A 14364-nucleotide genomic window follows, 5' to 3' on the forward strand; every position below is an offset into this window, starting at 1 on the left:
ACAGAACCGTCCACAAGTCTCTGCCTTGAGGAAGTCAGATAACCAACAGGGTGTTATTGGACGTGATCTTGTAGCTGGACTGAGCAAAGAGAATTTTTTATTTTATAACGGCATGTCCAAAAAAAGTGTTTGTCCCAAAAATATCTGGCCTCTATTGTGGGAAACATGTCTGGATGTTGTTGTTGGATCGTTTTAATGTGCAATGTTGTATCTGAGTGAGCCTGTTCACTGCACAGATACTGTATGTATATTTTTGTATAGACTGATTCAGAATTTGGATCATTGATGATAAATCATTTAATGTGGCCGATGTGCCTTTTTTTTTTCTTTCTTTTTTTAAATATCACTGTGCTGTGTGGGTACAGATCTATGAAATTGACTATGCTAAATGTGCTTGATTCCAGTTAATGCTGCTAGACCGCTTCTCTTTTATCAATCAAGACTCTTGTGCTGACTCTGTAAGAGTGGACTGTTCCAAAGGGTGTTCAGGGTGGCATCTGAACACAGTAGGTAATTTTACTCTCATTTGACTGTGTAGTCAAGTGTGAGGGTTAGAGGTCCGGCTGCAGAACTCCTAACTTTTCAAAGTTGTCAAAGTGAAGCTGATGACTTGCACATTAAATTCTATTTTTTTTATACTAAGATGTTGCTCGCTTGATTTTGTTGCACGTCAAAGTCGAGGTTGGAAAATTGTGCCATAACCTGCTGGGGCTGTTTTGTTCATACTGGTACTGTTTCTGGTAAACATTAACACACCCTTACTGCACCCGTGGCTGATGCTGGGTGGAGCTCAACAAATTTATATAACGTAGTGATAAATTGTACCGCTCAGGTCAAACAGGTGATCCCAACCTTTTCTGTTCTTTCGACTTTTAACTCTGTCTTCCAGATCAAACGCTAATACCCTGGCTTACCTACATACTGTTCAATATTCAGCTCTCAGTCCCAAAAGGCCTGAGTCCTCTGAAACTTCATTAATGCTAAATTTAAATGTCATCTTTCTACATTTTGTTGTGTTTCAGATCTCTGCTATTATTCCAAACATAATTGTGATTTTTTTTTCATGCCATCTGCATAACTCTACATTTAACTTTTAGAACCAATGCTGCTCTATTATCAAATACAGTATAATGTCCTTAAAAACAGAACTAGCTTGTAGTAATTTTAGAACAAATTCCTCTTTTCTTCCTCTGCCCACTTCCTCCTCTACTTCACTTTTAAAGCTCTGTTATTGCCCCACTGTTACATAACTGCTTTCGTGCTCACTTAATGTGCTTGTCTTAAATAACAACCCTTAACAGCCTTAGATTAAATACAGATCATAGATTTACCTTTACTCAATGATGAGAGAATGGGCCCCTGGGCAAAGGGTCCCATCACCTGTCCTGCATAAATGCAAGACACACAGACTTTGTGGTGGTTTTGCTTCTTTTTGTTGTTGTGTTGCGCATCTTTGTAGTCATTCTGCATCTTTTTATGGTTTTGTGTTTCCTTGTGGCAGTTTTGCATCTCTTTGTAGTCATTAGTCTCTGATTCCATTTGTGTCTTTTTTGGTTGTTTTGTGTGTCTGTATGATTTTGCCCCTTTTTGCAGTTACCTTGTGTCTCTTTACAGCATCTTTTTGTGGTATATCTGTGGTCATTTTGAGTCTCTTCCTGGTCGGTAAGTGTTAATTTGTTACATTTTGCAGTAGCAGGCCAGGGGGGCACTCGTTGATAAATCAGATGGGAGGCTAAAATACAGTATTGAAACAAAAACACCATATTACAGAACTTTAGATGAACCAAACTCTACAATAGTTATCTGGCATTTGTTGCTTGTGTGGTTGTAAGGCCATCTTCTACGTAGGTATAGGTTTATTAGTGATTCCATTTCTTTAACTGACGACAAGTGCTACCAACTCAATTCACAATCACTCTTAGGCTGTTTTGTGATATTTGCCAACAAAAGAGTAACTAACATCCCCAAACCAAGCACTATGCAACCCAGGTGAACATTTTTCATGCAAATATACACATTAAATTTCTATAGAGTACACTAAGCTAAGCTATCATTCAGTAAACAAAATTGCAGCTATTAAAAACAAAGGAGCAGGCTCCAGTTGCTGCCTCTATATAAAACCTCTAAGTCCCTTAGGGTGTAACCACACTCACCTATTGTGTCCACCACACCTGCTGGTTTCCATGGATCCGGTGGATGCTCACCCTACCTCTGTGAAAACCTGACAACAAAAAACTAAAACTAAACACAGTCCATGCACAACAGAGCATTAACCACAAAGTGTATCATACTGGCATATAGATAACATAGATTACATTAGCTACCATGCTGCTGCAAAGAACAACCTCTATAGCAATGTGTAATTATTTCTTTAACAGTGTATGGTGGTATTCAGTGTGATGTATTTGGTTGATACATTGCTTTGTGCAATTTTTGGGTGGTTTGATTTGTGTTTAGCTGTTGATTAAAAAAAATAGTATAATTTAAGGTGCTTAAAAATACAAACAAGCGCGTTGTGCCCCTCTGCACCATTCTGCAGCATTAAACGTTTACTGACGCTATTTCAATCTATATTCGTTTATCTGCTCAGCTCAGTTTACATCCTCACTTCCTCTGTGGTATCCGGTGGGAGACATTCAGCGCATCTCAGCTCAGTACCTACTGTAGAGGGTATTTCCTCAAAAGCGAAACTTAGTGAGCTGCGCAGGCGCAGTAGGTGCAGCCCAGCAGAAAAAACAGATTTATTTTTTTTCTTTTCATATGGGGAAGTAACAGCAGTCCTGCGTTTCTCTGTCACGGCAAGAGAAATCCAGACCAGAAAAGGGACAAAGGCTGATTTCCTTACAGAGTTTATCTGAGGTAAGAGCAATAAGCGTCCTGTTTGTTCGTTTGTTTGTTTGGCTTGTGTAATAGTTGTCTATATCTCGGCTATGCGTTTGGTGTTATGGAGGTTCGTTTCAGTACAGATATCCTGGGAGGAGCCCATAAGGAAAAAGCGAGGGAAAATGTGGCTTTTGGTGCAATTGTTCTAAACTAATAGTAACAGCAATTTGGGCAAGCATGTTTTCTCAAATTTATGATTTGTATACCTTTACGTATGTATAAGATTATTGTGCTATGAAAGAAGAGAAACAAGTCTTATCTGTCACAATTGCATTGAAACAATAATCAATACTATTAAATTACGAATTAGTTACATTATTCCAGATGCCAATTACAGTGTATCTGGGGAAATTCACACACGTAAGAGTGGACAATATATCAATATTATATCAATAAAACTAGATTTTGGCTCAGATTTGAGATACTGTAATAACTTTTCTTGGGTTTAAAGACTGCGTCATAGTAAAGTGATGTAATTTTCTGTTATACTATTTGCCTTACCAAGTTAGTCATTATGTACATATCACTCAGCTGTACACACACACCCCTTCACTTTTTTTCTTGTGAGGACTTGTCCTCAATGGGTCACATGCTGTATTTAAAAGGCTTCGCCTGAAGTCATGAACTCACAAAGAACTATCAGTCAGCTCTGCAGTTCCTCTCAGTTCAATTTGTTTTTGTTAATGCTTATCGCTCATTTTTGGCCACAGCAGACAGCTGATTGCTACAATGGCCATTAGAGCACACTGCAGTGCAGATTGAGAAAACACATGCACAGCATTTTGAAAACATTCATCAACTTTACAACATCCAAAAACATCAATTTGACAACACACTAAAACATCAATGTGTTGTGAATGTATATCACTGTGATTAAATGTTTTTTAAATAGCATAAGATCAGGCCCAAACATATTGGAAGGAGAAGTTAGATAGAGTAAGACCAGGCCTGAACATATTGGAAGGCTAAGTTAGATGCACCTGTTTCACTGTTATGTAAGGGTCATGGTCGGGCCAGCCTGTACACCAGTAGGTACAGAGTGATAAGAAGGGATGTTGGAACATGGCTGGCCAATACACCATTAGGTTCCAGTCTAAGAAAAAGAGGGTGGAGGTTCACTATCTCCACAGCATAAAAGGCGCAGAGAGTGAGTCTTCAGTCTGGTTCTGGAGCCTGACTCATGAGTTGTATGTGTTGTTGCTTGTGAGCACATTAAACTCGGTTGCACCTGATTCTAAGTGTCTCCAGTGACTTTCTGAGTACTATCTTTTTGATTCCAAGATACATTTTTTGAGAAAAAGACAAGTTCAAAGGTGTTGAGGATGAGGTCCGGAGTCACCTGGCCCAGCTTCAGACATCGATTTTTACAAATGATCAAATGTCACAACACATTAAAACTTCAGATCGGCAACATCAAATTGAAAACACTAAAACATGAATAAGATTTCTATAAAGAATTTCTATATTGAAAGAAGTAGTGAATATTTAAATGGATTTTGCACTTTTACGACGGTCCCTAACTGCACCCATGACAAACCCACTGGACAGACATTCAGTTCATTGTACTATCAACTGCACTGTCATCTTCCGCATCATGATTTTTTGTTGAGCAAACCTGTTAAACAACATCCTAAAATAGCTCTCGCGTTGACACAGAGCTATTACAGGTAACAGCTATGGAAAACAACAACTTTTTAATAGTTAACACCACTGACGGATGTATAAATAGGTTGTTCGCAAACAAAATGTCACTGTTAAATGCTGTTCTTATTAAACTACAATCTCAAAGTTTTCTTCTTTCCCTTCCCATTTTTTAATCTATCTTTTACCTACCTAATAAATAATCTTTTCAACAAAGTCAACTCAACTTAAGTTGATATGTCATCTGATAATAGCATATCATCATCAGCATTAAGTGTTTGCAAATAAGTATTGGCTTCAGAAGTCCAGTATCTGTGAGCTGCTATTTTGATGAGACAAAGAAGAAATTATTGAGAGAGAGAGCGGGGATGACATGCAGCAAATGGTCGCAAGCCGGACTCGAGCCTGCGTCCACTGCAGTGAGGCATCGCCTCTGTACATGGGGTGCTGGCACTATCCACTATGCTACTGACGCCCCCTGTTTGAAAGTTTTAGTACAAAGTTTGAGGAGATAAATCTGCCTCTGAGCCAGCTTCATTTACCTCATATTCATTTATATACATGCAGGATGATAATGGAATGAATATGTAACATTTTTGTTTTTTGCTTGTTTTCTTACAGATGGAAGGTGATAACAAACACCAAGGCTGATAATGTGATGAAAAGAGAAAGAAAATCATGGGTAAGTGTTCTATATGAGATTTTGACATACATAATATGGAGTAACAGCAGGGTGTCGCCATTGTGTTGGATTTGTCATCCTACTTCTAGTTGAGAGGGACCTAAGCCAGCTAGCCAAACATGATCAATGAAGGCTATGATTTTGAGTGTAATATGTTTAGTCAGAGGGTGCCATAACAATCAGATAGAGGTTAAAGGGGCAAAAAGCGAAATCGTTTCACCGCTAGGTTCGCTGTTGTGCACTGCCTGTAGATCAAAACAAAGTGTGTCATGAGCCACACCTCCCTCTACCTCTGCTCTCCACCCCCACTCACCTCGTCTAAACTTAGTTTAGCAGTTAGCGATGTCTTTCACTCACTCTCGGTCTCTGCTGTGTTTAGCTATTCCCCTGCCTACTTCAATGATGATGGTATCTGTAATAAATGTAATATATTTGCTGAGATGCAGGTGAGGCTCAGTGACTAGAAGAGCTGGTAGAAGCGCTCCATAGCTGTAAGTTACTTCAATGGCCAGTGGCAGCCGACTCGGCTCGAGCCATCGCCGGATCCCGGCTAGTGCTAACACCGGGAGCTAACGCTAACGTTCCTACTCTTCTCTTTGAGTGAGAGTGATGTTTTAGCCTGGCTACATTTTACAATGCTAACTGCAAATGTTAGCTGGGCTACCGGGCTACTCACCTAACACAACTGTAACGCCTGACCCATTGCTGGGACCAAGCCGCTAATAACTCAAGCTCCGGACATTAACCCATGCTACAATTGTAACATTAAATTTAATTGAATCGACACAGCGACATGTGCCTAACGTTACTGTAACACTAATTAAAACAGATATTTGACGTAATGTTGTTACTTAACATTACCTGTCCACGAGAAGAAGAGCTAGCTCCGAGTCAGATTGTAGCCCCTTTAGCTCTCGCAGTGCTCTCCACCTTGGAAATGCAAGGCCAATGTTAATCCGGGTTCTGTCCCTTTCTCTATCCGACAACTTATTTGCCAACGACCGTTGTTTCTTTAGAGGTAATGTCGGATCCTGGTCGTCTTCAGGTGAACGTTTCATTCCGCTCTCCGCCATTTCGCTTCGAAAATACGCACTGCCGTTGCTCACTGGCTGTAGCCTTTTTTTTTTTAGATATTTTTTGGGGCATTTTTAGCCTTTATTTGATAGGACAGACAAGTGTGAAGGAGGGAGAGACAGATGCAGCAAGGTGGCCACAGGCTGGAGTTGAACCGGGGCCGCTGCGGCGACAGCCTTGTACATGGGGCGCCTGCTCTACCACTAAGCCACCAACGCCCCGGCTGTAGCCTTTTATAGGGAGGGAGGGCCAAGGGCTCTGAGAGGAGGGAGGAGGCGGCAATTCACATGAACGTACATGAATGCGCAGCCGGACCGGCTTGTAAACAAGGGGCTGGAGATCAACACAGAGAGAGAGAGAATTCCTTCAACCTAGAAATGATGAATTTCCACTTATTGCCCCTTTAAATAAATTACAACGTTACAACCGTAATAGGTGTGGAAGTTGGAGTACTGTGGGGCATTTTACAACCTGTACCCACTCTCTAAGAGGAGCACATTACATTAATGATCAGCTCGTTTCTACAGTTAATGGCGCTGTACCATCAATAGTATGCAAAATTCATTGTATTCAGTGATCGGGAACCACAGTGTCAAAGGTTTAGGGACATGTGGGGTCCACTCACTCTCATTCTCATTTTTACGTCCTGATTCTTGGCAAAATGCAGGTCATCAAAGTTTTCTGCAGTGATTGCAGATTGGAGAGCGTGTACAGCTGTAGACACGTATTGATTGTTCAATGTATTCAGAGCACAGATTTTGCTAGTGATAGTTAACAATTTAACTCTTAGTCAACCTCCTCATCACCTGATGTGACTTCCTTAATGGACCTTGGCAGCCAAGCCATTTCTCAAGATATGTGTGTGTTCATCTGTTATATCTAGCTAACCATAACTTAATTTTCTGACTAGCTTACTAGCTAGTTACTAATAGCAGAAGTTGGATTACAAAGTTGGAAGAGGAGAACTATTGGGCAATTGGCCTATAAGATGAACAACAAACAACAATATTGCACTTACCATCTCTTGTTGTTAATGCACTTGTTATATTTGGACCCCTTTTTAGAGTTACGCCAGTCAACATTTTTATATTTACATTGAGTTAGATGATAATGTGACAAATCTACATTTTGCACCCAATGCTGCAGTTCCACTCAACTACATGGAACACTTTGAGCACATTGTTTTGGCTTTACAGACCACAACTTTACTGTTCTGGTTAAATTTCACCACTCATTGTCATAAACTAAATTTCCACTTGCAGCTATTTTTAGACATCACTGTATCTGTTTTATACGTTCATATGTCAGTGTCACGTTTACAGCTTGTTTCTCTGCCCCCAAGAACTGAAAAAATGTGAATTACTTTTTAAAAAAATTAAGTGTGCAATAGGAATAAGTGGGCTAGGAGCCAAGAGCCACATAGCTTAGGGAAGTTGGACAGTATTTGGACACAGACTAACACATTGTTGGTTTTGGACTTTTCATGGGATTTGTTGACTAAATGGAACATTAGAATATTGCCAGGGTTTACAGTATGTGCTACTACTAAATATCTGCAAATTGTAAATACAGCTAAAGTGTGGAAGAGAACTATGGTGCATCCTTGATTCTGTTATTAATATTCCAACATATTGCTTTTTTTCTGTCTTTTTTCACTATGCAGCTGATGAACTTGGGCAGTCACCCAAGGGTTGGACTGAATCTCAAGTAAGCACCTGGTTAAGGTCTATTGGAGTGAAGGAGCAATACATAGAAAGGATCTATGAGGAAGAGGTAGATGGACTGATCCTACTTACACTGGATGAGGACTTTTTGAAGTCAAAGATTCGCATGAAATTAGGCCCTGCTCATTTGATTATTCAAAAGAGAGATGAGCTCATCAATGCTAAACAAAAATCTCAAGAAAAGAAAAAGTCCACCAGTGGCAAAACAACCGAGTTGGAACAGAAATCAGTGGAATGTCTTTCTACAACAACTAAAGGTCCACCAGCAGATGTCTTGAAGAACAGACAGACTGCTCATGAACAATGTGTGTTGACTTCAAAGGAAGACTGCAGACCATGCCCATTTGATCAAGAAGGGATTGATTTCATATACGTAAAGCATAGAGTCCTGCAACCTGAATCAGGTGCTTCTAACCTGATATCTCCATGCCATGAATTTAAGTCATTTGCTGTAGCTGCTGCATTGGATCGCACCAGACTCCAGGCTAAGTTTGCCAAAGAGGTCCTTAAATTTGCAACAGGCTGTATGAATATTAGATCAAATGGCACAATACACTTTGGTGTGATGGACAGCAAGGAGGATGCAGGATATGTGCATGGTGAGATCATTGGTATCCCTGTAAAAGAGAAAGACATTTATGTAGATGCTTTGGACTACATTGAAAGGAGCTTCTCCTCGAATGAGGAACATGTACGACAGTGTGTGCGGCCACCAAGGTTCATTGAGGTTATGGATCGAGAAAGTACAGAAAAGAGGTATGTGGTAGAGGTTGACATTGTGCCTTCAATAGGTATTGTTAAGAGCAAGGTGTATTCTGTTCGTCTGCCAAACTTCAAAGAGTCAACCAACAAAGTAGAATATGAGAAAGAAATGACTCTGCGGAGGGTGGGTTCAAAAACAGAGCCAGTGAGCGACAAAGACTTAAGTGATTTTTATCAGCGTGTCAAAGATCGGGATGCCCAAAGAGAAGAAGCAGAGAAAGGTCAGTTCTTCAGTGCCCCAGACTTCTGCCAAGACCTTGGAAGGAAACTCAAAATGCTAATGACTAGTGGGAAGAAATTCATTGAAAAGGAGAAATGGTTCATACTCGTCACAAACAAATTCAACCCTGATGACCTCTGCAACATTGACTGGCTGCTTAACATGACCATGTTCTGTGTGTTTGACTTTGACCCAGACTCAAAGATTTCAGGTCTTTGCAGTAAATACCTTCAGCATCACGCTGCAAACATGCATTCTCTGCAGAGCTACAGGATATCCGGTGACATGACCGTCAAAGAATTCACAAGTCACTTGCATCTGTTCGAGCAAACTAGCTGGATCTTTTGTAATGGCCGTACTGACTTCAAAGGAAATGAAACTCCATGTGATGAAATGACTTGGATCAAGACAAAAATGACTTTCCTGCGGGAATCTGTGTCTTTGATCTGTAAACAAATCTTGCCAAAAGGGACGTTCCAGGTAATTTTTCTTCTCACATCACCAGTGGAGAAACCACTCTTGCACACTTTTAATGAGTTTTTCACAGACATGGAAGGCCATGAAGACATCATCTGCATCTGTGAATCACAGAAAAACTTCCAGAAGTGGCAAAGCTTTGCAGAGGGGTCATGTGGAACAGAAACTGTGAACAATTGCAGTGTTGTTGGGATGAAAATGAGTCACATTAATTCAACTCTGCAGCAAATACAACCTGTAAAAGCACATGCCAGCAAACACCTGCCGGTCTTTGTGAAAGGGACATGTCTTCTTGAAACACAGACAGAGGAACAGATGTATTCTCTGGAAATTCTGACGGTTGATCATTGTCATGAAACAAGTGAAGAATTCATCAATGAGGAGAAAGCAAACATTGAAGAGCAGTTCTATCGTGGTGGGAGAGTGAACTGGTTGAATTTCTGGCTTGCTGAGAACAAGTATGTAGGAGAGGTAATTGAAAGAGATGCATATCATGATGTTTCCAAACTTCTCAACAGTGCTTTGAAATGGAATGCAGATCAAACTCCCGTGAACAGTATAAACATCTACCATCATCCAGGAAGTGGAGGAAGCACTGTCGCAAGACAAGTGCTGTGGAACAACAGGAAAGATCTAAGGTGTGCAGTTGTAAAGCCTTCATACCCAGTTCCTGTTGTTGCACAACATGCAGTTGAACTAAGAGAATATGAAGAAAAAGATCCACAGACATGTCTTCCTGTGCTGCTCCTCATTGAAGACTCGGACAAAGAATATCTAGCTGATCTCAGGAATGAACTGGAGGTTGCCATTAACACCAAAAGGATCCAGTATGGAACTCTGTGTTTCATTTTGTTGAGCTGCAGACGATCCCATGATCCAGAGAAAAGATGCAAGGAGTCTCCACTACAGAATGTGTCTGTCACTCACAAACTATCTGTTCAAGAGAAAAGAAAATTTGCTGGAAAACGAGAGGCACTTGAAGAACGATATGAGCCTGAATTCATCCTGACCTTTGTGTTGATGAGTGAAGGCTTCAATGAGAAATACGTTCAACAGTTTGTGGAACATTTGCTCCAAGACATTGACCATCATTCCGTTGTCACTCGCCTCATTCACTATGTAGCACTGCTGAACACTTATGTTCAAAATTCTTTCATCTCTCAGTCACATTGTGAAGCTTTGCTTGCCTTAACCATTCACTTGGAAAGGTTTCGCCAGTATGAGTTTGAGAAATCACTCAGTGATCAGGCTAAACTAGTATTCTTGCACCTGAGAGATGACAAGACACACATTGAATCAGTCAGAATCATCCACCCACTCGTTGCAAAAGAAATTCTCAAACAGCTTTTGGGGAACCAACAGACCCAAAGCAGTTTGGCAATGAGTTTGCTCTGCGAGAACGTGCTTTTTGAGCACAGATTTGGAAGGGACGAATATCTGTCATTTCTGAGAGCCCTTTTCATTAGGCGAGCCAGAATAAGCAAAGGGGACAAATATGATAGTTTTTTCTCACCTCTGATTGAGCATGTGTGTGAAAAGGAGAAAAGCCCAGGCAAAGCAATTGAGTTACTCAAGGAAGCCTTCCAGTGTTTTCATAAAGATCCATTCTTTGCACAACAACTTGCTCGTCTCCATTATACTTATGAGAAGTTTGAGGAGGCAAAACACTGGGCAGAGACAGCAGCTAAACAGCAGCCCAATAACTCATACATCCTTGACACAAAAGGGCAGGTGTACAGGAAATGGTTTCAAGCTAAATGCAAAGCTATTGACAGTGACAACGTACCAAAGACAGCCCAAAATATAGCAGATGCTATGGAGACTGCACTGAAAGCCCTGGAGTGTTTTCAAGAATGTGAGAAAGCAGCTGATGCAGATATGGAAAACCTTAACAGCTCAGGTTTTTTTTCTGAAGTTGAGGTTGGCTGCAGCCTGCTCAAACTGATCTCATCAACCCAAGTGTTTGCAAACAGAGCCAACGGCCACTCGGAGTGTATGAAGTACCTGTTAACTGATTACATTCCAGAGGAAGTTAAAGATGCCTGGGAACCGTTTCATGGCCGTGTGAAAAAACTTCACAAGTCAATGCAAGATGCCTTGGAATGGATTTCAGAAGACCTTAGCTACTTCCAGACAGACATCGGTGAAGATGAAGAGGAGACCCCTGAAAGACCTGAAGAGAAGATAAGCCATCCGCTGACATGGTTGGCAAAAAAATCTGCAGAGTATGGGAAGTACTTCAGTGAAGCTTACTCTACTGCACTTCTACAACATGGGCAATCCATCCCAGCTAATCTGACTCCTTTCCAAAAACGCATGATCATCTATCATCTTGGTGGAGGTAACATTACATCCATACTCTCCAAGTTAACTGACCAGAGGGATGCAGTGTGTCTTCTAGAGAACATCCTTTCTCTCTACCCCAGCAATCCAATCAAGGCCAAATTTGGTCAAAGGGATATTGTGAATTACATCGTGGCCCACATTTCTCTGAACTGCCTGTCACCACAGAATCAAAAGGTAGCTCGTCTGAAAGACCTTCAGGCACTCTGTCGTCAGTTCCCATCTGATAAAAGGAAATGTTTACCAGGTGCCCTGTTCTTGCTTACCCTGCTGTTCTGGCCTGATGATCATGACACAGCCCTTGAGAAAGAAACCAAGTATGAAATTGTGCGATCAGCTGTTGAACACCTGGATAAAGGCTACTGGACCAAGAAGAAGGACATTCCTCAGAGAAAGAGAAGGATTTACACCCATTTTTTCCTGGGCAATGGGAATGGATTGGACAAATTTGTCCACAAGAGAAAGTTTGAAACAGTCACAAAGGGGTTCTCTGTCTCTGAGAAACGCATGAAGTGGTTTAGAGGTGAGGCATGGAAAAAGCCTGAGATTGCCACGATGCTGAAGTGTGTCTCTGGATGGACTGAAGATGGAGTGGTGTACCTTGAAGGCCCTCAGAAAAAGAAGTTTAGTATGGTGCCTCTTCATGTACCGTCAGTACCTCACAGTAATGAAAACATCACATTCTACCTGGGGTTCACATTCAGAGGCCCTGTTGCCTGCAACATCATTGTGAAGCAATAGTTTGACTTTAAACAATGAGTCTGTCACCTATGGCTGTACGTCATCTTGCTGAATTATGGGCATAGCACCACCTCATTGCCAAGAGTAAGAACAGATTACAAAAAGATCCAATCAAAACACACAGGCCTTCAAACAATAGTTTATCTTTGAATAATGATCCCATCACGTATGGCTGTACATCGTCTTGCTGAAACATGGGCATAGTACCACTTTATTACCAAGAGCAAGAACAGAATACAATGAGATTAAATTCAAAATCACACAAGCCTTCTTATGACAGTTTGTATTTTACAGTTTGCATTTTCCCCTCTTGTATATATATATGTAAGTGTACTAAAAAATACAGCATTAGTGTCATAGAAATCACTAACCTTTTTTTTTTGTATAGAAACATGGACTATGACATGACTGACTCTGGTTTCTCAGAGTAATAACAATGTAAACGGAGTGTTTTTATTACATTACAACTCAATGCTTCTCAATACAACCTTCAATTTCCTGTTTAGATTGATCTATTTTTATGTATCCAGATTTATCAAGTATCCTGTTTTTTGTTGTAGTTTTTTTTTACTCAGAATGTTTGTAGATCTGTGATCTGATTGAACTGGAACTGGCTCACATTTTGTGTGATCCTGAAGAAACAGAACTAGACTTCTACTGGATAGAAAAAAAAGCTCACAAGATGAACTTTTGAAGTGTGTACATCTGGGCTTCTAGTAGATCATTGACAGCTTACTCACTCTTGTACATTTTCCTGGATTCAGTGTAAATAGAAATGGAATTAAATGCAACTGTTTTCATGGGAATTGTATCATTGTTATAACAACAAATGTATTAAGAGCTAAACAGTAACATAATGTACAGTCAGAGAAGAATGTGTATACATAATGATGTGCAACAGAAAAATGTGTGTAGCAAAGTATGGAATTTAATGGGTGTGTGTTTGAATATGCTTTACACAAATAGTGAAAACATGCTTGTCCTTAATATGAAACTACAAGTGAAGCCAGACAGGCTACAGTGCCCACCTGTACTTTTTTGATTGTATTTACTTATGTTAAATGCTTTTGAAAACAATAATGTTCTTAAATATATGCAAAACATGTCACTGAATATAATAAACTCTTTTCTTTTTCAATGTCAGTGTTATGTTGTAACTTCTTGAACAATCTACATCGACCTTTTAAGTTCAATTGATAGTAATGGTCGTTAGGATGAAGATATGAATTTACAGCAACTGGCAAACTTTATAAGGCAGACATGTTAGGTCTGTACTCTAAAAATAAACAAATTAACACTTCACATCAAGCTTTTTAATTAGTAATGCTAACGCAGTCCAAACAGTAAAGGCTGTGCACATTATGTGCTGAATTCAAGTTATTTTTTTATATGGTACATTACAACTTTGCAGTGTTTACAGTTGAAGTAAAATTATGAGATGTTTTATATTTTTTTCTGTTAAGTTGTCATAATTGTCAGTGCTTTATCTTTTTATTGTACACACGGGGAGAGTCAAAATGGCTTTGTCTGTTCATCTCTAAAAAAATAAATAAACACATTAAAACTTCACATCATGCTTTTTAATTAATAATATTTAAACTGTCTAAATAACCTGGATATTTTACCTACTAGATATGTTGGAGCTAAACCATGTAGCTTTAAAAATGTTTAAATATATTCTAAAAACACATAAAACCACAAAGTTGTGCAAAACGGGGACTGTTTGATTTTAGTTCAAGTTTAGAGCATTCTGAACCAGACCAGATTTTGTTTAGTTCATCTAGTTAGGTTAGTCGATTTGGGATTAATACATCGAC

General features: G+C 39.9%; 1 protein-coding gene across 1 annotated transcript; it reads left to right on the forward strand.

Moving 5' to 3' along the window:
- Positions 1-2721: 2721 nt before the first annotated feature.
- Positions 2722-12690, forward strand: LOC117267725 (sterile alpha motif domain-containing protein 9-like). The gene is made up of 3 exons (XM_033643713.2): positions 2722-2859; positions 5146-5206; positions 7944-12690. Exons 2-3 carry the CDS (start codon positions 5203-5205, stop codon positions 12545-12547), a joined length of 4608 nt encoding a protein of 1535 aa, XP_033499604.1. The 5' UTR covers positions 2722-2859; positions 5146-5202; the 3' UTR covers positions 12548-12690.
- Positions 12691-14364: the final 1674 nt, after the last annotated feature.

Source organism: Epinephelus lanceolatus, chromosome 18 (assembly GCF_041903045.1).
Source record: "Epinephelus lanceolatus isolate andai-2023 chromosome 18, ASM4190304v1, whole genome shotgun sequence".
Lineage (NCBI taxonomy): Eukaryota > Metazoa > Chordata > Actinopteri > Perciformes > Serranidae > Epinephelus > Epinephelus lanceolatus.